This window comes from Cotesia typhae, unplaced genomic scaffold (genome assembly GCF_013202065.1).
Source record: "Cotesia typhae breed Kobodo isofemale line unplaced genomic scaffold, CoteBio_Ctyphae scaffold_91, whole genome shotgun sequence".
Lineage (NCBI taxonomy): Eukaryota > Metazoa > Arthropoda > Insecta > Hymenoptera > Braconidae > Cotesia > Cotesia typhae.
Window position 1 is genome coordinate 1,548,724 of NW_027423781.1, and position 25,124 is coordinate 1,573,847.

The 25,124-nt window shown below is 33.8% G+C and overlaps 1 protein-coding gene and 1 long non-coding RNA gene across 6 annotated transcripts in view; one reads left to right on the top strand and one right to left on the bottom strand.

Annotated features, from left to right (window-relative positions):
- Positions 1-18,291, bottom strand: part of LOC141537394 (uncharacterized) — a 38,863-nt gene extending 20,572 nt beyond the window's left edge. Inside the window, exons 1-2 of one of the 2 annotated variants that reach the window (XR_012480915.1) lie at positions 18,155-18,291; positions 17,876-18,098 (exon numbers count right to left, since the gene is read on the bottom strand). This is a non-coding gene — a long non-coding RNA (uncharacterized LOC141537394). The remainder of the gene's footprint in view (positions 1-17,875; positions 18,099-18,154) is intronic. The other variant, XR_012480914.1, reaches the window with a different exon arrangement.
- LOC141537361 (uncharacterized) overlaps positions 1-25,124 on the top strand; it is a 34,364-nt gene that overhangs the window by 4,200 nt on the left and 5,040 nt on the right. For 3 of the 4 annotated variants that reach the window (XM_074258309.1, XM_074258311.1, XM_074258312.1), the window contains exons 3-6: positions 17,893-18,113; positions 18,169-21,246; positions 21,877-22,220; positions 22,666-24,222. In XM_074258309.1, the coding sequence (XP_074114410.1) occupies positions 17,900-18,113; positions 18,169-21,246; positions 21,877-22,220; positions 22,666-23,211 (4,182 nt within the window). In that variant the 5' untranslated portion in view covers positions 17,893-17,899 and the 3' untranslated portion in view covers positions 23,212-24,222. Of the gene's footprint in view, positions 1-17,892; positions 18,114-18,168; positions 21,247-21,876; positions 22,221-22,665; positions 24,223-25,124 lie in introns of those variants that run through there. The other variant, XM_074258313.1, reaches the window with a different exon arrangement.

Sequence of the window (25,124 nt, forward strand, 5' to 3'; positions counted from 1 at the left end):
ATATTGCTTATGAAATTGCACAATTAAATTTGCATTAAAATCAATTATCGGTGCATTTGAATCCCCGGGATTCCATTAGTACCTAATTCCTCAATTATTACTTTTTTATCGCGCTTCCTTTGTAGCGCTTCCAACAAAACCGAGGATCATTTACAGGGCAATATCATCCTCCTATCTGTATTAACCTCATTATAAATAGGATTAAGTTATCACATCATTCGAAAAAAAATTCCTACTTATAGATTTTTTAATTCGCAAGCTTTTCAATTTTTCTATAAATATATTATTTATTAAATACTTCAAAGCTTTGATTTTTCTTTTTTAAAAAATTTTTCCGACGATCCATTGAGAAGTTAGGTGTGATTGAATCAAGTATCGCAACCGATGGTATATTGAGTTAATATAACTGTCGGAAACTTGGGCGAGTATAATTGCCCCTTCTATTTGTACTGATATTAACCACCTATGATATGATATTAGCCCAGACGAGATGTATTCCTCGTATATTGATAGAATCAGACGTATATTAGGGTAAATATAGTTCATCGTCGATGATCTCGAGTCTACAGTCTGTAAAATACATTGATTGCTCGTGTATTTATTAGTTTGGCAATTAATACAGTACTGGTTTATTAATTTAATCAAAAGTTTCAAATAGGAGGTAATTTATTGAAAAACTTGTCTTTTGAATGATTTAAAATTTTTAATTTTAAATTCCGGCTAAATGGTAAGAAAAAATAAAAAATCATAAGAGACCTTTTTAATAGCAAATTTAATTTCCTACAAAAAAGGTTTCTTATCATTTTTCCATATTTTTGATATTTATCCCATAAATCGCAATTTAATTTTTTATTGCCGCGCTTTGGGTTGTGTAATGATTTTTGTAATGACTATAACTCCAAAACTAATTGACCAATTGACTTGGTTCTTTAAAAATTTTTTTTATAAAAGTGTCCCCTAGGTATTTCCAAAAAATTCCATGGGCCAAATCTAGGCCCATAACCTGTTAAAATAAATAAGTTTGTAAATTTTTTAATAAAAATTAAATTCAATCAGCATATCATAAATTACACTCTCACAAAAAAAGCTCTCGCTATAATACAATAGAAGAATTTATTGGATCGCAGTGGTCAATACCCGAAATTTACAAGCTCTAGGGAGTCCTATATTTATCTGACGTGATTACAAGCTTCGGGCGAGTCCATACATGCCAAAAATTAAAAGCCATTCTTGCAATAAATTATTTATTTTATTTCAATAAAAAAAATTTTATAAATTTTTCACATGTTATTTTTATTATAAATTATTAGTAATGTATATTTAAAATATAGGTGTACCGTGAATATTTTAAATATTTATATCCAACGCCGCTAGTGTGAATTTTATTTTTGTTTTATTTTTCAACAAACCTCGATGAAAAATATTTTACATACTCCAGGAAGTTTTGTCACGTTTAAAATGTACTAACATTTCAAATATTTCAAAAATTTTTTTTGACGAAAAAATTTCTTTGTTTCCAAAAAAAGGTCATTTTTCTGCTCAAAAAAAAATTTTTTTAATTTTTTATTATGCGGAGCTTAAAGAGGATCAAAAGACGAATCAAATGAGTACCCACATGTATTTTTTGGAAAATTCCAGAAATTTTGGAAAAATTTCCAAAATTTTGGAAAAAAATCGAGTGGGTAGTCAAACTGTCGGCAATTGAGTTCTGATAACAGTACATAGCTTTGTTTTATGATGAACTTACCCTGGGGGCGATAATTGATAAAAAACCGGAAAATGAAGGAAAAACTAGGTTAGATAAATATTTTGGTATTTTATGCGCGCTGGGCAGTTAATATGAACTGTTTATCAATCATAGATGCAGCAATTGAGAATAATAAACATAAAATTGTGGATGGTCGGAAAAACAATTTTTATTTAGATAGAATGGAGGAAGGAAATTAAATATTCGGGGAAAATATTGAGAAAAGTAGAGCAAATGGATGCTTGCACTCGAGAGCATATATTTAACCTATATATGTATATATGACGTCATTCAAAAATCTGTAGTGCGGATCGATAATCACGAAATGTTGAAAATGTGTTTCATTTCTGACGGTAATCTCAAACTCTTCAAAAACTCCAGGTAATAAAAAATGGTAAAAGCTTCCTCGAATATGAGTAATATTTTAGTATTTATCGCGATTAAAGTTCCTGGTGAATATTTCGAAAGTTTGTTGGAGTCAATTTTTTCATTTTTAAATCAAATAATCATTTTTTCAAGACTTATTGTCGCTTTAAAATTTTAGAAAATTTTAGGAACTCCTAAAAAATAGTCTAGGACTCCTATAAACTTTCTAGGAGTCAATTTTTTCATTTTCAAGTCTAACACTAATTTTTTAAAGACTTATTGTTACTTTAAAGTTTTAGAAAATTTTAGGAGCTCCTAAAAAATAGTCTAGAACCCCTAGGAAACATTCTAGGACTCCTATAGACATTCTAGGAGTAAATTTTTTCATTTTTTAGTCCAACAACAATTTTTTTTGACATTTATTATCGTTCAGAAGTCTTAAAAAATTTTAGGAACTCCTAAAAAATAGTCTAGGACTCCTAGGAAGCATTCTAGGACTCCTATAGACATTTTAGGAGCTAATTTTTTTATATTTAAGCTTGTAAAAAAATTTTTTTTGGCACTTATTATCGTTCTAAAGTCCTAGAAAATGTTAGGAACTCGTAAAAAAAATTCTAGGACTCCTAGAAACTTCCTAGAATCAATTTTTTTCGTAGCTAAGCATTTAAAAAAAATATTTTTCACCTTTCTACTGTTAGAAAAGGTCATAGAATATCCTAAGACTTCTTAAGAATAATTTTAGGACTCCTAGAAACTTTCTAGGAGTCCTACAAATTTTTCTGAATCAAATTTTTCCACAATTCACCCCAAAATATTTTCTTTAACTTAAAAAACAATTTCTTAATTATTCTAGGAGTCCTAGGAACATTCTAGAATTTTTTTTCCGGGAAAATTATCTTTTAACTCACTAAATCAGTTAGCAGACTGATAAATCGTGACTTTATTACACATTTCGGTGCAATAAAATAAAAAATCGTCTATGACTCGATAATCGAATGACCCCAATAAATTTGCGCACCCTCCCCCCCCACTCCTACGAATTATCAACTTCCATCTTGTTAACGGTTAACTCGGTAAAAAATAAGGGTTTATTCGTCGTTGCTGCTCGTAATAAAGAATGGAATAGGTCGGAGTGAGAACAGACTGAAAAAAGGTATATATATATATATATATATATATATATATATATATATATATATATATATATATATAAACATAAATAAAAAGGTTGAGTATGGCTGGTAGAGGGTAGAGTGAACACGAGGTACTTATTTTCATTTTATTGCCATGAGCGATGCGGTAACCGGGACTAGACTGTACTACATCTACGCACAAATGTATCTGTGTGTATAAAGGACCGCCGGAAGACTGTACAAAAAGTAGTGGCAAAGGGCGAATGAAAAGAGAGAAAGAGAGATGACTTGGAACCAATTTCGGTGGTGGCTCCATTAACGACCGCGTGTGCGATATCAGGAAGGGAGCAGAGAGGGGGACAGGGGGGCTGGAAAGCGTCTGCATCAACTTTTCGGCCCCTTCTGCAACTACACTGGGTCACACATTTTTTGTTTCTATCCTATTCTCGTTCCCAGAGAATAATAAGAATTTATTTCTACGACTGAATTTTTCATTTTATAATTTTACTGCTTGTAAAGGATCACTGGAGCTTTTTTTTTTTCTATAAATTATTTACAGTTGTAAAATAATAATTTTAACCCAAAATTTGTAATTTGAACTTTGAAAAATTATTTAGAATTTTTTGTAATTTTAGATTTGAATTTTAAATTCAAATTTTGGCTAGTTTGGCTAAATGATTAGAGATATCGAAAAATTGATAAGGACCTTTTTGATAGAGGACTAAATTTTCTATAAAAAAGATTTCTTATCATTTTTTTATATTGTCCATATTTAGCCCATAAATCGCAATTGAATATTTTTTTGCCGCGCTTTGGGTTGTGCAATGATTTTTGTAATGACTATAACTCGAAAACTAATCGACCGATTGACTTGGTTCTTTAAAAACTTTTTTTAGAAAAGTGTCTTCTAAGTTCTTGCAAAAAATCATCGTGAAAATCAAACTCCTTGTTATTAATTATCTCCGATGTTTTTCGGTCACAATAGATCTGAATCAGCAATTTCTTATCTATTGTCAGCTCCAATAGACAAACAGTAGGTCAGCATCTAAAACTATATAAATCTAACTGAGAATCGAGTTGACACGGAATTTATTGAAAAAATTTTTCGGCAGAAAAAAGAATAATAGTCACCGGAATATAACTTAAACTGCTGCGGATTTAATACAGCACGAAAGACAAGAATAACCAGAGGGTAGAATATAAGTACAAGTATAGAAAAGGATAAGGGGATAGGAGTAGACCACGACAAAAGAGACATATATTCAACTCAAACTTGAACGTAACGTTACGTGTGTTTTACGCTAGACTATCTCTCATGGAGTCATGGAGGAACTCGATTGGCTTGGAGTAGCCTTGGATCCACGCCAAGATGCTCATTCCTTCTTCTCTTCCTTCTTACTCCTTCTTCTTATTCTACTTACGCTCTTTCAACTCTATATCTACTACAAGACTTATACTGTCGAATATATATCGCATCACTCGGTGAACTTTGTCTGACCTGACTGAGCTTTTCAATTATATCCGATTTTTAATTGAACAAGCAAGTTATGAGCCCAGGGTTGATCCATGGAATTTTTGGCTCATTTTTTGCAAGGACATAGAGGACACTTTTCTAAAAAAAGTTTTGAAAGAACCAACTCAATCGGTCGATTAGTTTCTGAGTTATAGTCATTACAAAAATCATTACACAACCCAAAGCGCGGTAATAAAAAAATAATTCAATTATGATTTATAGGCTAAATATTGGAGATATGGAAAAAGTGTATGAAACCTTTTTTGTGGGAAATTTTATCTTCTACAAAAAAAGTATCTTATGTTTTTGATGTATCTCCAACCGTTAAGCCAAAATTTTAATTTAAAATTGAAACCAAACCAGGGTAGCAAAAAATAATAAATTTCAAGTTAAACGTCGGAGATATTTACTGTCTGGTATATAAATTATATTTTCTATAATAAAAACATTAAAAAAACGTAGACTATAAATAAAGAGGAGGCTTTTCCCTTTTATTTTTGACATTTATGAGCGAGTGAGTGAGTGAGTTTTAAGCATCACAAATAACTTTTGGTGGTTCCCTGAAAAAGGTTTCTATGAATATCTCTGAATAAGATGAGGATACTGTTCCGTAGAAGAAGTACCAGTAAATGAAGAAAGATTGAGATGGAGATGTAGTTAGCTCTCTCAGAGGGTCTATTCACTTCTCTTTGCTGGTGTAGAATCCATCGGCTTAGTGGTATACTCGTCTCTTTATTTTTTATTATTATCTTTATTTCTATTTTGTTTCCCGTCAACTCGATCCAGGCAAGAGGTTACTGCACCGCGAATTCGCACGGGCGATAAACCTAAAGTTGCGACTAAAGAAATTCCCGAAAACACCAGCTGAATCCGAATAAAGCCAAGAGGGTGAGGAGACACAGGAGGGAGATAATAAACCGATTCCGGGGAGTGTAATTGATTCTACTCACGCAAACCTAACAATACACGCATATACATCGGTGTTGAGTATTTCATTCAATTTCATAGGAATTCACGATTTCTTAGCCTCTTTGACGCTCTTGTTGAATATCTAAATTAACATTTTCAAAATTTTAACAATTTACCCTAGATATAGTCGAATTTATCAATCTTACGCCACACAAATCCTATTATTTCATAGGAAAATAATTTTTTTTTTATTTTGTCCACTGGAATTCTTTCCTTGGAGTCTCAGAATTCCAAAAAAAATTTGAGAATTAAATCGCATATTTTATCTGAAAGATAGAGGGGGTAAAATGCCCAAAAATGGGATTTTTTTATAACCTAACAAAGAAAACTTTTTTCCTATGGAAAATTTTTCAATTAAAAAAATTTTCTCGTATTTTAGAGATAATTTGGCAACTTTTTTTACTCTTAGGGCTAAGTCGTATCTTTGATAGTTTTTGTAAAAAAAAATTCCGAAAAATGGCCATTTTAGAAGATAGAATTTTGGTGGTAAAATTTTAGATTTAAGTGACTTATAATGGAATTTAATGAGATAAGATACCCAAAATACATGATCATGGTTCTTAATTGGTACACCAAAAACCAAACAAGCGCTATAGAGTCAGTAAAATAACGAATTTACTGTAGTTAATTACAACTGAGAAATTTATAATAATTTAAAAATAATGACTCTCTTTCTTTGATGTTAGGGAGCCGAGTGCAATCAAACAAGTTAATTATAATTAAGGCCAAGTATTAAAGCTTAGGATGTGGGCTGGTTGATGTCAACCATCCAGTAATTAATTAACTGTAAAAAATTAAATAGTTTATATAAAAAGTGTGCGTATACTGTTAGCTGTGAGGTATCGAGCGGCAACCACATGGCGGTAATGAATAATGACTCAATGAGGAGTTATGAGTGGTGTATATATGGCAATAGTTGAGAGTACAGTGGGCTGTTGTTAGAGGGATCTCGAGAAATTGCTCAGTCAGGAAAAATAAATGGGAAGGGCTTTGCCTTTGATCGAGAATAACGGAACGTTGAGTGGAGATAGAAAAAAAAAAAAAAAGAAAAAAAAATTACTGACTTTTTTTTGTATGTCTGTGTATCTATGTGCGATGAGGTAATTCTAAAGTTTGCAAAAAGTATATCGCAAGGCACTATAGTAGAATTAAAACGTTATTATTTGCTTTGTTTTGTTAATTAAGTCCTCTTAGTTTACTTCAAAGGCCATACACTTCCGGCTTTTGTCAATTTACTTTGTCAGCCTTTTAATAATATTTCACTATCCTTTTTCTACAAAGAATTACTCAAGATCCCAATTACTACTCAAAAAAATAAAAAAAAAATTTAGTTCTCCCAAACACCGCCAGGTGTCGCATTGGCGCTGCTGTTTTCGCTTGCAGAGATAATTTTCCGAAATTTTTTATCATTTTCAAAATTTTTTTTTACATTATCAATCTACACACAAAACTGAAGTAGTTTCGACAAATTTTGAACCTTAAAGCATAAAAATAACAGTTTCAAAAGCAATAAAAAAAAAACGATTTTCACCAAATGCTGAAAGTTTGTTGCAATGAGGTTAAAAGTCCTTCGGTTGTAATGATAGCAGACTGGCGATATTCCGAGGGAGGTTTAATACCTTGCCACTCTGGTATCATGTATTATATTTAATCTATCTATATACCGACACGTAAACATACCTATATATATATATATATATATATATATATATATATATATATATATATATATATATATATATATATATTTATATATATTACACATATATATTCATATGGTTGGCCATCGGTGGGCTGTTATTATATTATGTTGTATCATATCTAGGGTAAGTCAATATGTTACGGTCTGTTATCACTCGTGTAACGTTATAGCGCTTTGTGTTATAGCGATCGTGTCTTGTTCTCGTGACTACGTGTAATGACTCCATTACCCACTATTATCTACTTTTATTCAATATTTATTTTTATTTAATCACCCTTCAATTTTTTCAATACTCTCGACGCCATTTTATCGATTTGCTCAATTTTACGGCATAATTATAACTTTTTTTTTTGTATAAATAATTTTCTGTTGATTAAAAATCTATTTTACTACCCCAACAATGTTTCCAGTACCCCAAAGTTCCTCAAAAGTGAAAAAAAAATTTTACTTCTAAAAGCCACCACTAGGCGGCGCATTGGCGTTTCTCTCTCTCGCTTGCGGAAGTAAATTTCCTTTATTTATGATCGTAGGGACGTAATTTTTGGGATTAAGGTTCTAGAGCTGACAAAAAACGATAAAAAATAAATTTTAAACGAATCACAGCCGCAGACACGCAGAAAATCACGAATTTAAATCATTTAAATTGACTATAATTTTTTTGTATCAAAAAAATAAAATTTACGGGGAAATAAATGTGAAAAACGCTTGACCTAAATAATAAATAAATCAATGTTTAATTAACTGTTAATTACAAAATAATTGACATAGACGAAAAGCTGTACGTACTTTTGATCGAATTTTTTTTTTTTTTTTTTTTTTTTTTTTTATACTAAACAAAAATAAAAGCATAAATATATTGGTGTACGGTAAAATTGAATACTCTGTTTATTCCCGTGAGTCGCAATTACCGGATGTTCCAATTTCCATATTCGAGCCATACGCAGACGTATATTTACGTGAATTTTATTATTTAATGCATTGAACAAGTGTTGGTTGGGGTAAACGATAAAAAATCGGTGAATTTCAAATTCTGCTTTTAAATGTTTATTTATAACAGTCAAACGCTTGCTCTGTTTTATATGTTAATCCACTGATAAAAGCTATTTACCTGATTACTCATTCTATTTGTTGATTTTTTTTATAAAAAGTACCCATAACTTTATAAAAACACTCTAGAGTTAAAAAAAAACAAAATAAATATGTTTCTGCAAGCGAGAAGAAACAGCGCCACTTAGCCACCTAGCGGTGAGTTTTGGAACTAACCGCTTTTTACCCTTTTCAGAGACTCAAAGAGCTTCTTAATTAGTTTCCAAAGTCCAAATTTGGGTTATTTATTATATACCCTGGAAATTCATTTGTACAAGCGAGAGAGAACAGCGCCACTTGGCCACCTAGCGGTAACATTTTGAACTAATAGTTTTTTTTTTCTATTTTCTGGTATTTTTTAGTATTCTGAAATATAATTTACGTAGAAAATAAAAAAAAAATGCCTGAAGCAATTGTCTAGTCGACAGATTAATTGAAATAATTGCCCTCACCAAACAATAGATCCAATAAATGAATAAACGGATAGTGAATGAATAGGCTCAATGACGGATAGTTAGATAGATGGATTATAAAATTCGCTTTGATATTGCCACTCATTGTCACCCACAAGTGCTGGTGACAAACGTTTATCATGATAGTTCAACACTCGATCCCTCCCATTTGATCTCGATCGGTTAGCAGCGGCAAAAAATTAACCAATACGGGTGTATTATATCACGCAAATATTGTCGATTTATATGAACAAATCATCTGATACATGATTATCTTCGGTTTAATTACCATCGATGTTCGTCACTAATTATTCACTCCAATAAATTTTAATCACCTTCGATTATTATTTATGCTTCTCTGAAACTCCACACTAATTAACAATTTTTAATTATTATTATTATTATTTAAATTATTAATAACCCAATAAAAGCCTATTACCCGTCAAAATCCATATGATGAAAAAAAATCTGACAGTCAAAACTAATCCACTGAAATAACAGGCATCCTGGGTTTGGGATAAAAAAAAATGGTTACGTGTCAATGTCAATACATCACCAAATTTATATATCACAATATTTTTGTGTTTGCACTTTCACAATTATCCAATTATATTACTTTTAAAATGAATGTTTAATTTTATCAAATTTTTTGACTTTATTTCAACATTTCGCATATCAACGATCTGTAAAGCTAACGATCTGTGACTTGGCATAATAAAACATCACAGTTTCCGAATTTTTTCCAACGAAACCGAGGATATATTGCAATTACCATTAACATTATTTCCATTTGTTTACGAATGTACATTTTTACCGTACTAACTTTTTTTCCCATTGTTTTTTGGTTGGAAAACTTTCTGGCAGAAAAATTTATCGAGTGATAAAAAAAAGTGGTGAAATTTTTTTACTGTTGCATAAAATTATACACACGTGTGTGTGTGTGTGTGTGTGTTTTGTCATTATTATTAAGCCAGCTTTTAATGATATAGACAGTGGGATAAATGTAAAACGCCCGAGGACATCATTATACCTGGTGTAGTCTGGGAGTGATGCTACGATGCGCAATTTCATTACCGCGGTTTAAATGGCAGGTGTGTGTATGGGTGTGCATGGGTGTGTGTGTGTGTGTGTGTGTGTGTGTGTGTGTGTGTGTGTGTGTGTGTGTGTTGTATTTTTCGAGGTATGTTAAAGCTGCAAACATATCGAAAAGTGGGGGTACTTTGCGTACTAGTATAAATTTTGGTATAATAGATTATCAGAGCGTAAAATCGATAGTTTGTGTGTCTAGGATAGTCAATAGGAGTTGGGGTTCAGGAGTAAAGCTACGTAGTTTTGTTAAATTTAGCAAAACCTAATGCGGGATGCTATGAAACCAGATAATAAGAGCATTACCCACTAGATAATCGCATTAAAATAGTTTGGATAGTTTATTTTACTGGGTGATACTTTGAATTTTAGAATTCAAGTCGTAAGTTTTAAGAAAAATCAAAAATTTATCGAATTCCGACGGAAATTGTCGTAAAACAATTGGATTAGTTTTCCTGACGGGTAAAATAGGAAGAAAAAAAAAAAGTTAGCAACCTAGAATACAATTAACCAAAACACAATGGTACCTAATGTAATTAGTTAACAATGTTTTAAAGAAGCAGACGGTATTAAAGGAAGGAGCGGCCCATTGAGAAAATCTCCGTTGATTCAATTTACCTTGAGCTAAGGGGTAAAACCTACAGACAAATTCAATAAACGTTCAATGTCTGGATCCGGCAGAAATTTAATTGCCTGGGAATCGAACTTATTTTAATATGGAAGAAAAGATTTTTTTTTGATTTTGCTTTCCTGGTGTGCATACCTGGTTTATTTTTATTTACGTTTTCATTTATCATCTGGAACGAAGTTTGGTCAAAGGATTTAGATTTTAAATATGATTTCCCTTGTCGCTTGTATATTTTCAAAATATGACCTAGTTTATCTTAAAGCAGTCGTTTTGCATACAAAATATACTATACGGACTTACTGTTACTATTATCTTATTGAACGGAACAAATGGGTTTAATCAGAAAGAATATTGGAAATACGGTAGAATTGGGTTCCTTTGAGAGGCTCATGAATTTAAAGTTTATTCGTAAAATAAAAATAAAAAAAAAAAAATACTTACTGAAATATTAAACGTATGTAAATGTTCAAACTTGAGAAAATGAGTTACAAGAAACTTTTTTAACAATGGAATTAATTTATACTTTGAAGAAATACAGATGATGATGATGATTTAAATTTTATTGTAAAATTTTTAGTTTTTGATAAATATCAATGGCAAGTTGCCTGTGATTTAATTCACCGTGTTTTTTCGCGCGTTAATAATCGATTATTACGTTCTGAAGATTCATTATTTTGACGGCTGACTAATTCACGATTGTCACATATTGTAGATTTTTTATTGCGGTAAAAAAAAGTAACACTTCATGCGAACAAAATCTTTTTTTTTTTTTTTCTTTAATTGTTTCATGATTTTTTTTCGCGGAAATAATTAAAGATACGACAAAATTATAAAAGTAAAAAAAGTTAACAAATTGCACCTGGAATACGAGAAAATTTTTTTATTTCAAAAATTTTCCATAGGAAAAAAGTTTTCTTTGTTAGGTATGAAAAAAATCACGTTTTTTGGGTTTCAATGCCATCTTGCTTCTAGATGATCACTAAAATGATCTCATAGAAATTATCATTGTACTACTGACAGTGAGAGGTGAGATTTAAGATGGAAAATCAGAAAAATTTTCCGGGGAAGAATAGTTTTTCCGGGGTGAAAAAAAATTTTTTTTAAAAAATTGACTTTAAATGGCGGATAAAAATTAATTACATCCTCGTACAATACCTGGTAGTCTTCTACAGTGACTTTAAATGCATTTGTCGTTAATTAATATTAGATATAAACTATAAAATACTTTATAGAATAACGAGTTTATCGATAAAACAATAGATTAGCTTACAAAGATTAATTACCGCGGATACCCTTGTATATTTATATCTATCAATTATGGTATGTATGTATGTATATATATATATATATATATATATATATATATATATATATATATATATATATATATATATATATATATATATATATAGACTGTCATTTAAGATACCGCTTCACGGTTGTAATTAATATCTAATTAAATAACGACGATAAGCCGTGCTTAACACGTATCAATGAATTTTTAATTAAACGTTTCTTTTTGAAATATATATTTTTCAGAACAAAGAAAAATATGAGTGCCTGGAAAAACACATATTAATGCATGAATAAATCTCTCTAGTATATTGTGGATGGTGGAAAACTGTACTTTGACGTCGGTACAAAGCATATGCATCATGTCGTGATGAGAGTACGATAAAATGCGACTGTACGAGTAGGTAAAAGTATAAAATCGATATTGAGTAGTTACATTTTTTTGTTTTTCACAGCACAACGCCGGTTTATTTCGCTTCTGTTCTCCAGTATCGGATTTGTCAGCGTCATACACGCTTATTTTTTTTTTCCTTTTTTCCGTCTTAACAGGTTTTCCTTTTAAAAATATTTTACAAAAAAAAAAAAATCTTCCCGGGATTCGAACCCTCGACCTCGGGAAGGACATCCAAGAGATGGCTTTTTCAAAGAGCTGTAACTCGGAAGTTTATCGACCGATTTTGGTCGTTCCAGGAAAAATTATATTAGTATTTATTCTACTGTAATATATTTTTTCGGTTTTGAATTTGAAAGGGGCAAGTTGAGTCAAGTTAAATTAAAGTAGGGGTTAAAAGAAATAATGAATTATGTTGTCTATCTGAAATGAACCATCTGAAGCAATTAATTGTTAAAAAAGGAGAAAAACGGAAATTTAACGGTAAAAATATTATTCCAAGCACATAGTAACCTTTGGATGGAACACGTAATTTACTCATTTGGTCGTAGACTCACGTTTCCTTATCACCAAAGACTTACCACTACATCATCAACCGGCTTCACAGTATCAAACTTCTCCGGAGACTAATTTTCAAGATTAAAATCACTATCTCGAGCGTTCCTCTCTCAGTTCTTAAATTTAACTTTCTCCACCCTCTTTAACCATTACTATTTCTTCCTTCCGAGGTTTTTTCTATAAAACAAAGACTCGAATAATGAATAAAAAAAACTAACATCGATAAAATTTATATTTATCTTATATAATCTTTATTTCTGGCTTTAGAGATTTCTCGCCTCGGATTTAAAAGAGGGTTTTTTTTACTAAAAAATCCGCTCTATCTTCTCAATAATGTAAATACCCTCTATAAATATTTAACACTTTGATTTTGGTCCAGGATTTCGATTTATAAACCACTCTTTTGTCGAATAATATCCAAATAAAAGCACTCAACTGAAACACCCAATTTTACTAAAATCGGACTTTCAACTATCGGGTCGATTTTTGCGCCCTCTGTTCACGGTGTCGAAAAAATGAGTACACCTTCTTATAGGGCTTTAAATTCCCTACAAAAAACCCTTCTACATCGAACATCTAGCTCCGATAGTTTCCGAGCTACAGGCCCGCAAAATCGGGTCCGAAGTTTCAAGGTCATTCGGAGGTCTATTTTTGGACTTGGATTTGCGATCAAATGGCATTAGATATCGAAAAAACATCTCAGTACTTATCGATAGGCAATGAAATTTCCTATGAAGAGAGGTTATTGTCTGCAGTGTCGCGTCAATAGGTACGGAGTTATGGAGGTTTGACATTGAACCTCCGAAATTGTGAAAATTCGAGTGATTAAAATACGGTTTTTTTGGGGAAAAAATTGAGAAAGTTAAATTTTTTTTCGCGTAAGAGGGTGAAATAATACCTGAAGAATGAGTATTAGTGGTGTAATAAATGACATTTTCGTTATTTGCATGAATTTAATGTAAAAGTGAATGATGAATGTATTTATTAACAATGAAAATGTTATAAATTAAAAGTAAATTTTTGATCACCTCGAGTTACCACTCGTAAATTAAACAAGGGATGAATCGGGTTGACAATCCTATGTGAAGGTATTAAAGTGAACCACTTGTTCAAATATAAAGAGATTATTTGAACGAGGACATCTAGATATGTCTCTATCTACATATAACCATCCATATATATATGAATCATATGAAGCTGGAAGTATTGTTAAAATAGGAGTAGGGTCTACAACAGTGAAAACCCGGGAAATAAAATGAGATGGTGAATATCACGTATACGTACACGGTAAAATGTAAATGCTATTGAAATAGGAACAGTGGTAGAATGATAAAAAAAAAAGCAGGAGGAGAAAAAAAACTTAAATTGAGGCAAGAAAAATAGAGATAAAATACAATGGAATGGAATAGATGAAGATTGTGTTTTTTAATAGCAAAAAAGAAAGATATTTATTTAGAAGAATTTTTTTGCTCGGGTTTGGAGTAGGTGGGGGGAGGGGGGGGAGGTGTCACAGCACATCGCGATAACAATATTGTTAATTAAAACCTTATGCTCTTAAGAATATTCGGGGATTGTTTTCGTAAATTGAAAATTGAAATAGTTTTTGTTTTTTAAAAAACAAACAAAGATTTGTGAACATATTGCTGGGAAAAAGGAAACTCGGAATATTCATCTGGCATGCTAGATAATGAAATTTATATGTCGAACATTTATTCCGCTCGTCAGTTTACGAATTCATAGACTGGCTTATGAAATATGAATATATACTGACGCTCAATCTGAATCTGAATTCGAATTTTATTTGGAATTTTGATAATCCAATGTTTTCCGTGCTTTCAAATATTCTCGTACGTTTTTTGCATGTTAGCTAGACAAATTTATGTTGCAAACAGGCTATAATTAGAGTTTTCGTATATTTAAATTCTGAAATAAATATCCTGAGTGTTAAACAGATGTCGCCTGTTATTCTAACGAGGCGTAAAAACCAAAAAATTGAAATTTTTATTTTTGACTTTGATTATTATAATGAAAAAAAATTTTTTTTCAAAATTCTTCCGTCTTAATCTCAAGCTTCAAGTCTCAAAAAGACAATAAAAAATTTTCCAAATTTATTTTATACGTCACCTTGACGGTAGACGGCGCCAAAAGACTAAAAACGGGGTTTTTTTCATACCTAACAAAGAAAACTTTTTTCCTATGGAAAGTTAGTTAATTTAAAAAATTTTTTCGCATTCTGGAGGATATTTGTCAACTTTTTTTACTCTTATAATTTTATCTTAGCTCTAACCAATATCGAGAAAAAAAATTCGAAAAATGATCCTCAAGGGAAATGAAACTTTTGATGAAAAATTTGTGCATATATTTGCACGACGATAGTAATTATTTGAATTGCACACCAGTGAAGCACATGATCTGTGATTAGCAACTAAACATAGTGAGTATGTAGCAGACAATATGGCGAAGTTCTCAATTATGAGATACTATTTGTGAGTTTGGATCGTTGACTTTATATGCAAGTGGTTAGTGTGTACTTTGACTGTTATATAGCGATGTATATTTGATTACTGTACTGAGTTTAATTTGACTTGTGGTTCTTGTCGAAATGTACTAGATTTAGTGTGTGTAGGTGTGTGTGTGTGTGTGTGTGGGTGGGTGGAGTTTGCTTGGGCGAAATATATATGGATATAAGAAGAGTATGTAAATATATACGTTGATGAAGAAGATAGTATACATAAAATAGAATAGAATATAAAGGGAATATAGATGTAGATGAGAATGAAGATGAGGAAGGAGTTGATTTATCATGAAAATACAACTTGAATTTGAAACGCATTGCAGATCAATGGGTTTCATCATTCTGATTCCGGATTCATATGAAATATTCAGTAGGTCAATACCCAGATTAATCTATTGTAAAATATTTTTGTGGAAAGCATTAGGATTTATGCTAATTCCAATGATCTGACTTTCAATGATTATCCAACCAAAATAGCCCAATTTGGTTGTAATGGCCTCGGACAATTACAACCCCGCAAATTCAACCGCTAGATGTTTCGTCAGATTTAAACGTTACATTAGACCTCCCTTTACCCCTTTCCTATCCTAAGTACCGAGATTACCGTGTATTATTCAGACCGGACACATTTTAAGTCAAGTTGGTTTCATCTGTCGAAAAGCGTTGCATTCTAAAGTGTTTTCACTCTGTTTAAATTTCTTCCATTATCATTACTGACGTTATTATTCACTAAGTAGCCTTTACAACTGACCATTAAGCTCCCCTCAGCTGTAGACGTAATAAAAGCTCTTGGTCGGAGGATTATAAACTTTGAATTTTATTCCACAACACAAAGACCAACGTAATTATTAAAAAAACATTCTGCATAAAACTTGAGTTTAAACTTTTGACCTGATTTTTGCGCCCCCTATTCATAGTATTAAAAAAGTGACTATACCCTCTTGTAGGCCTTTAAATTCCCTATAAAAAACCCTCTTACATCGAACATCTAGCGCCGATAGTTTCCGAGCTACAGGTCCTTAAAATCGGGCCTCAAGTTTCAAGGTCATTCGGGATCCCATTTTTGGCTATCGATTTCTAGCAAAACGGCTTGAGATATCGAAAAAACATCTCAGTACTTTTTTGTAGGCCATAAAATTTCCGATAAGGTAAGGTGATTGCCTGCGATATCGCGTTGATAGTTTCGAAGCTATGGAGCTTTGAAATCAGACCTCTGAAATCGGGGAAATTCGAGAGTTAAAAAAGGAGCTTTTTTCGAAAATAACTAAAGAAATTTATGTTAAAAGTGTTCAAAGGGTTGTAAATTCAAAATTCTATTGGTCTGTGTTGACACTTAACCTTTTATCATAAGTTTTATTTTGAAAAAGCATACTGAAAGTTTTTCAGTGAGTTAGTCTTTTTCGCTTTCGATTCAGCTACCTCAAAGTTGCTCTATTTATTTTTATATATTCCATTCCGATATTTATATTTATATTCGTATTGAGTACTTGACGCGAAGTATGTGATAAAAGTGTCGAATAGACAACTCTCTGATATGTAAGATATATATTTTTTTCCATTGATTTCTTTGAAGCGTGACTTTAGATAAAACTACGACAGGCATTATAGTGAAAAACGCTCCCGGCAAATGCAAAATCTAGATTCTCATTGCATCACAAAATGTCTCACCAGTAAATCCGTTTGATAAATTTCGATTTTCCGACACCAAACCCATTCCCAGGGCTTAGTTTCACTTGTCTCTCAATTCTCTAGAGCCACCACCCACGCGTTCATTTTTTCGCTTAACCGCCAAATCATAAAAACTTACTCCTACGGATTTTTCCAATTTTTCTGAATTTTCTCCCCGGAAACTATTAGAGATAGGTAAAAATTATAAGAGTAAAAAAAGTTGACAAATTATCCCTAAAATACAAAAAAATTTTTTTATTCCAAAAATTTCCCATAGGAAAAAAGTTTTCTTTGTTAGGTATTGAAAAAACCACGTTTTTGGTGTTTTAACGCCATTTTTCTCAGAGATACCAACTAGCTACCCCTCGGAATTTTTTTTTCCACCAGCCTGAGGCTTCAATCCAAGTATTATACAAAAAAAACTTCCCAAAAAAAATTTTCATCCCCAAAAAAATCCACAATTCCTACCAATAAATCCAATTTTCGTTATAATTCCCGCGTTTGTCTCTCAAAATCGACATTTTCGAAACAATAAAAACGTTTCTAAAGTATCCCGGTCATGCACAATACCTTTTCTTTTCTCTCGAGAATTCAATTCGCCGTCAGTATGCGCATTTGTTCCACTGAATATATAAACAGACTATATAATAACAATATCTACTCTCAGGTCGTACAAACAACAGGAGTACAACCCAAACAATGTACCTCACAAGCTATTATATTTCTGTTTATTTCCACCCCCACAATAATAATAATAATCGTACTCACCCTTAATATGCTTCCAGAAATTCAATGATGGCTGAACTATCAATATGTTCCAACTTCCTCAAGACACTAACATTCCTGGCACTGGTCCCAACAGTTCTCTGCCAAACAGCCGAGTGTCCTCCAAGCGAGCAGATTCCAGGATGTCCTTGCTACAACTTCGAGGATGGCCTTTTCCTGGAGTGCGCTGGCGCCAACGAAGAGACCCTTCGAAAAACAATGCAGACTGTATTAGATGCAGGTAAGTCCCATCAATCTTCAAAGTCTAGATGTCCTGCTAACCTGGATTCTTTCAGGGCCAACTGTGGTCCAATCGCTGAGTATCTACGAGCTGGACAAGAGTATAGTGGAGCTGCGTCTAAAATCCTTCCCACGTTCGCAGATCCGACATCTCCAGATCTCCCACTCATACGTCCACGACATAGCAGAAGAAGCTTTTCTGCCCATCAAGGACAGCTTGGAATCCCTGGCCCTGGTGTCCAGCCGCCTGGACCAGGTCCCCCAGAAGTCTCTAGCAGAACTCCACAAATTGATGGCCCTGGATCTTGAAAGCAACCTGATCCAGGACCTGCCTTCCTACTGCTTCTGGGGTTTGAAGCTCCTGAAGCTTTCCCTGAAAGGCAACGCCATCTTCAAGATATCAGAGCACAGCTTGGCGGGTCTAGAAGCCACCCTGAGCGACCTGGACCTATCAGAAAACAAACTGAAGCTCTTTCCGATAGCAGCGCTAAGGCGTCTGGAGAACTTGGCGTCGTTGCGGCTGGCCTGGAACGAGATTTCCCAGCTGCCTAACGATGGATACTCCAGACTCTACAGCTTGCTGATAATGGACCTAAGCTCTAACAACTTCGACGAGCTAGGTCCTGATTGCTTCGCCGCCTTTCCAGTTCTCCACACCCTGTCCTTGTACTACAACTCCATCGAAACCGTCCACAAGGATGCCTTTGTCTCGCTAAAAGACTTGGAGTCTCTGGACCTGAGCCACAATAAGATTGTCTTCCTGGACACCGGAAGCTTTCAATCAAATCCTAGACTCCGTAACATAGAACTCAGCCACAACCACATCCACTACATCAGTGGGATCTTCTCCAAGCTTGCTGAGCTCCATGAGCTCTATTTAGCAGAGAACAACATCTTGGAGCTGCCAGCTGACTCCTTTCTGGGCAGCAGCAACCTGGCAGTGATCTACCTCCAGCAGAACGCCATTCGCAGGGTTGATTCTAGGGGCCTGGCTGGTCTAGGACAACTCTCCCAGCTTCATTTGTCCAACAACTTCATCGAAAGCATCCCGACAGACTTCTTCAGCTTCTGCAGCAATCTGACAGCAGTTTCCCTTGATGGAAACCGGATCTCTGACCTGAAGCCTGGAACGTTTGAACCAGTCAGCCAGCTCAGGGAGCTACGGCTCCAGGAAAACAGAATCAGCCAGATCAAAAGAGGGGTCTTTACTCCCCTGAATGAACTCCTGGAGCTGCATCTCCAGAGCAATTCCATTTCTGGGATAGAACCTGGTGCTCTGAAGACCCTGAACTCCCTCCAGCACATCAACCTTCAAGGGAACCAGCTGACATCATTAGGAGACGTGTTTCAACTGTCTTCCGGAGCAGAGACCGGGTCCTTGGTGTCCATCCAGCTGGACAGCAACGGACTTGCAGTCCTGCATAATGATTCTTTGAGAGGCCAAGCGTCGGTGAGGATCATGTGGCTGGGCCACAACAAACTAACTCATCTCCAGGCTGCTCTGTTCAGAGACCTACTCTTGGTAGAGCGACTCTACCTGACCAACAACTCGATTGCTTCAATTGAAGACTCGGCGTTCAAGCCCATGCAAGCTTTGAAGTTCATTGAGCTTAGCATGAACCGGTTGCAGCGCATCACTTCCCAGACCTTCGCTGAGCTCCATGAGTTGGAAGAACTGTACTTACAGGACAACGGGGTCAAGTCGATAGATCCCTACGCGTTAACCACCTTGAAGAAGCTTAGGATCTTGGATCTAGCGAACAACCAACTGACCAGGCTGCATGCCACCATGTTCCTCCAAGGACTGCCCATCAGGATTATCAACCTCAGAAACTGCTCGATTGTCGAGATTGAAAACGGAAGCTTTGCTGATCTTCATCAGATAAATGAGCTTAACCTGGACGAGAATTTTCTGACTGCTGAAGCGCTGTCCCAGTTGGAGATTCCAAGTCTTAAGAGCTTGACTGCTTCAGGGAACAATTTTACGTACTTGAACGAAAGGAACTTCAGGGGACTGCCGAATCTTCAGGAATTGGTGATCAGCAAAATCTCACTGGTTCATGCTGATGAAGTTACCTTCAAGTGGAACCAGAACTTGACCAGATTGCAGCTGGACCACAATTTTCTACGGAGTTTGCCTACGGGGATATTCGAACCATTTGGCCAGCTCAGGGAGCTCAGGATAGACTACAACAGGATCATGGAGGTCCCGTATTTGTCAATCAAGAGCTTGATCAACTTGGAGATCTTGTCGTTGGCAAACAACTGGATTGTCACGGTGGACTTGGGAAGTCTGACCAGCATTGTATACTTGAGAGAGCTGGATCTCAGTGGGAATAAGATTGAGTCGTTGTTTGGATTCGCTATGTCCAACTTGACCCGGCTCCTGGCTGTTGATCTGAGCAACAACCACTTGACTGCTCTGCCAGCAAATTTTTTTGTAAACTCACCTTTGCTGAGACGTGTTGATCTGTCGGAGAATCGGTTCCTCCAGGTTCCAGCGGTAGCGCTGTCAGGCCAGAATCTTCCAGGATTGACGTGGCTGAATCTGACCAGAAATCCGTTAATCAGGATCCATGAGATGCCAGCTGATGCAATCTATCCTCAGTTGCAAGAGGTTCATATCACTGGTACCAATCTGTCGATTGTCACTAGTCAGGATTTTGAAGGGTTTCCAGCGTTGTTGCACCTGTTCTTGGACAAGAATTGCATCATCAGAGTTTCACCAGGTGCCTTTCGGCCTCTTCCAAATCTTCTAACCCTTCATTTGGGCGCCAATAGCTTGGAACTTCTGCCTAAAGAACGGCTACAGGGTATGGAGTACTTGAGGATTCTTAATCTAACCAGGAATCGGTTGAAAGAACTTGAAGAATTCCCCGCGGACTTGAAAATGCTACAGGTTTTAGACCTGTCTTACAATCACATCGGGGTAGTAGGCAAGGAGACTTTTAAGAACTTGGTTAATTTGATAGAACTTCATTTGTATGGCAATTGGATCAATGCCATTTCCAGTGAAGCTTTCAGGCCGTTGAAGAAGCTCAGGTTGTTAGATTTGAGCAGAAATTACTTGGAGAATCTTCCGCTCAATGCATTCAGGCCTCTGGAGACACAAATTAGAAGTCTAAGGGCTGAAGGTAAGAAATTAGAAAAATTTTAAGGGGGAATTTTGAAGTGAAAGTTAGAGGGTCATTTTTGGGGATTTTTTACTCGGAAAATATTATAGATAGAAAAAAATTTTAAGAGTAAAAAAAGTTGACAAATTACCTCTAGAATACAAAAAAATTTTTTTGTTTTAAAAATTTTCCATAGGAAAAAAGTTTTCTTTGTTAGGTATGAAAAAAATCGTGTTTTTGGGGTTTTGACACCATTTTTTTGGGGGTTAGCGACCAAATAGCTCTTGGTAATTTTTTTTCTAGAATCTTGAAGGTTAGAACCAGAGATTCTGGTGAAAAAAGTTTGAAAAAAAGTTATAGTAATTTTTAAAATCGCAATTTTTACCCGTGAATTCAAGTTTTTTGAGTATAATCAGGATAAAAATGGCGACCACCAATCAGATTTGTTCATCAAACAAAATATAAGCCGAGTATTGATCGGAAAAAGTTATTCATCCAAGTCTTAAATCGAATTTTATCGGTTCCAATAGATATAAACTCACAATTTTATATTCGATGTGTCGTAACTTTTATGTGACAATACTCATACAAACTTTTTCTGATTATTTGCGATAGTAAAAAAAACTCCAATAGTAATGAAATCTGTTACAGAAAATCCATTGCATTGTGGCTGTGAGTCTCAAGAACTTTGGGAATGGCTCCGAGACCACCAGAAACTGGTCGGAATCGATCACCGGAATGGTAACAACCAGCTGGGCAGTATCCCCAGCATGGATTCATCACCTGGATCGCTTCGATGCGACCAACCACCAGAGCTTCGTGGTCTAGTATTTCTTGACCTTGATCCTCGAGCCTTTTGTTCGTCCCCTCTCGTCATCAAGCTCGCTATTCAAGACATCCAGCCCTTCTCCGTCCTAGTTTCCTGGCAGAGTCGCAATCACTCCGGCCTACACGGGTACCAAGTCGCCTATCACACTATCGGCAATGTCAATGAGGTATTTAAAGTTTCTAACAATAGCCTTACGCTCTTTGTTCCCTCTTTTACCCAAGAACAATCACGCATTAACTTTTTATGAATACCATATCAGTCATTAAACTAAATTTATCAATACGAGCCTGTAATAGTTGCCATTTCTGGGTTAATAAAACTTATCTTGTAATAAATTTGATCCTCTACAAAAAAAGTTTCTTATAACTTTTTCATATTTTCAATATTTACCCCATAAATTGAAATTTAATTATTTACTGCCGCGCTTTGGGTTGTGCAGTGAATTTTAAAATGACTATAACTCAGAAAATAATCAAACGATTGACTTGGTTCTTTAAAAATTATTTTTTAACAAGCGTCCTCTAGGTCCTTGCAAAAAATTAGCCATAAATTCCGACCCTGACACTGGGCCCATAACCTGTAGGGTAAAAAAATTAAATTAATTTTTACAGATTCGAGGAAAGCTTCTGGACCCAAAAGCAAGGTCTGTCCAACTATCAAAGCTGCTTCCAAGCACCCAATACCTGATCTGTGTTCTTGGACTCGGAAATTGGATGACGCCTCTACCGGAAGACCTTGGAACTAACCAAAACTCGACGAATGACTTGATTAATTCGGGATCTAACCTAGCTCAGATGATGGTTAACTCACCGATGAGTAGATGCACGGAAGTTCGAACTCTAGATGCTCCCGACTCCATTATCGGGGACACTCCGTCGGAAAGAACTGGCATAGCCACCATTTTGACGAGAAGGTTAGGATTGATTGTCGGAAGCTGCATGGGCTTTGTCGTATTCATTGTCCTGGTCTCGATCCTCGGGTACATGAAAATGAAAAAACAGAGGGCGGCTATGAAACGCGAACAACCTCTAGCCCCCAATCCTCCGGAATACATGTCATATCGTCACTTTTCGCTCCAGAGTGGGGATAGGCTCGACAACAACAATCCTTGCCCGAGTTTCATATCCAGTATTGGTAACACCACGCTCAATACGTAGCATAAAGTTAATACTGATAGCAATTATTCAGCGGTTGTACGTGATATCGAAATGATTACTATCAAAGATTGCAATAGTATTTTTCGATAACTTTTTTGTTTTTAAGGTGAATGTCAAATTATGGCCAAACAGTAAGAGATATGGAAAAATTATAGGATACCTTTTTTGTAGAGGATTACATTTCCTACAAGAAAGGTCTCTTATGATTTTTTTTATCTTCAATATTTAAGCCATAAATCGCAATTTAATTATTTATTTTTTGCCGCGCTTTGGGTTGTGTCCTGAATTTTAAAATGACTATAACTCCGGAACTAATCGACCAATTGACTTGGTTTTTTCACAATTACTATTTAAATAGTGTCCTCTAGGATCTTACAAAATATCAGAACCTAATTACAATTCTAATTACGATTTCTAATTACTGATAATCAAATTTGGAAAATTCGGAGACATTCACCTTACAACGCTCATTTTTTCAGTAAAAAAAAATAAAATAACCGCGTTTAATATCTAAGTAACTACATAATAAATGAGTAAGTAGAAAAAATGTATAGAAAAAAAAATATAAAACAACGATGCGATGATAAAATGTACGTAATCTTGTATCTCTTGCATTTAAGACTGATTTTTTATTAACGCTCGATTTCTTTTTTACATTTTTTTATCTTTGAGATTAATATATTTTAATCGTATGTAAATAATTCAATAATAATTATGATTAATAATAATAATAATAATAATAATATTTACAATAATTATAATAATAATATTAAGAATAATTGTAAATATGTTGAATTAGATTGAGTGAGTCAATTGGTGACTGAGAGCAATAATAATTTAAAATTTTTTAAATAAAAAATCAAAAATTTGTGTCGATTCCTGCCATGATTAAAAAAAATTAAAATTGTGTACCCCGTACTGTAAAATTTTAGCTCGAGTCACTTATTGTATTTATTAATTATTTAATTATTGTATATATAGATATGGACGTAATAAATAGAATTTAAATTATTAATTATTTTTTTTAATTCTATCCTTGATCTTTTTTTTTATTTTAATAATAATAATAATAATAATAATAATAATAAAACCTAGCTTAATCTTTAAATTTAAATTTTTAAGAAAAAAGAAATTTTTCTCCAGGATACATAATTAAGAAATGACCTTGTATTTTGTAAAATATTGACATTTTCAAAGATATAAGCTCATCCTGATGTTACACTCATCAAGACCTTTCATTTGAGTACCCACATGCATTTTTCATATATTTTATATATTTATATATATTATATATATATATATATATATATATATATATATATATATATATATATATATATATATATATATATATATATATATATATATATATGAAAAATATATAAAAAATGCATGTGGGTACTCAAATGAAAGCTCTTAATGAGTGTAACATCAGGATGAGCTTATATCTTCAAAAAATTCAATATTTAAGGAAGTACAGTGCAATTTAACAAACTGTTAAATTTTTTTCATTAATAATAATTTTTAAGGTAAATAAAAAATTTTGATGTTTAAAAAAAACATAAATATAAATTTATCTGCAATAAAATTTGGGTCTTGTTAACATTTAATCAACCTTGATTGGTATTTTAATATTATATAAATTCAGTAACTCGGACTATCTGGAATTCGCCGGCGTTTAACGAAACTGTAAACAACGAATTCAAATAAATATTGGGTTTAAAAAAAACTAGTAAATAAGGTTAAAAAATTTATTCACCCTCGGTGAAAACTGTAAGCTCTTAAATTCGATGTCAAACAACCCCCCGGCTGAGAAAGAGAAATGGAAAGAGCCATTCCTAAGACTTTGTATACAAAGTCAACTGGTATTACCCACGCTCATAATTTACGTAATTACCCGCGAGTTACTAGGT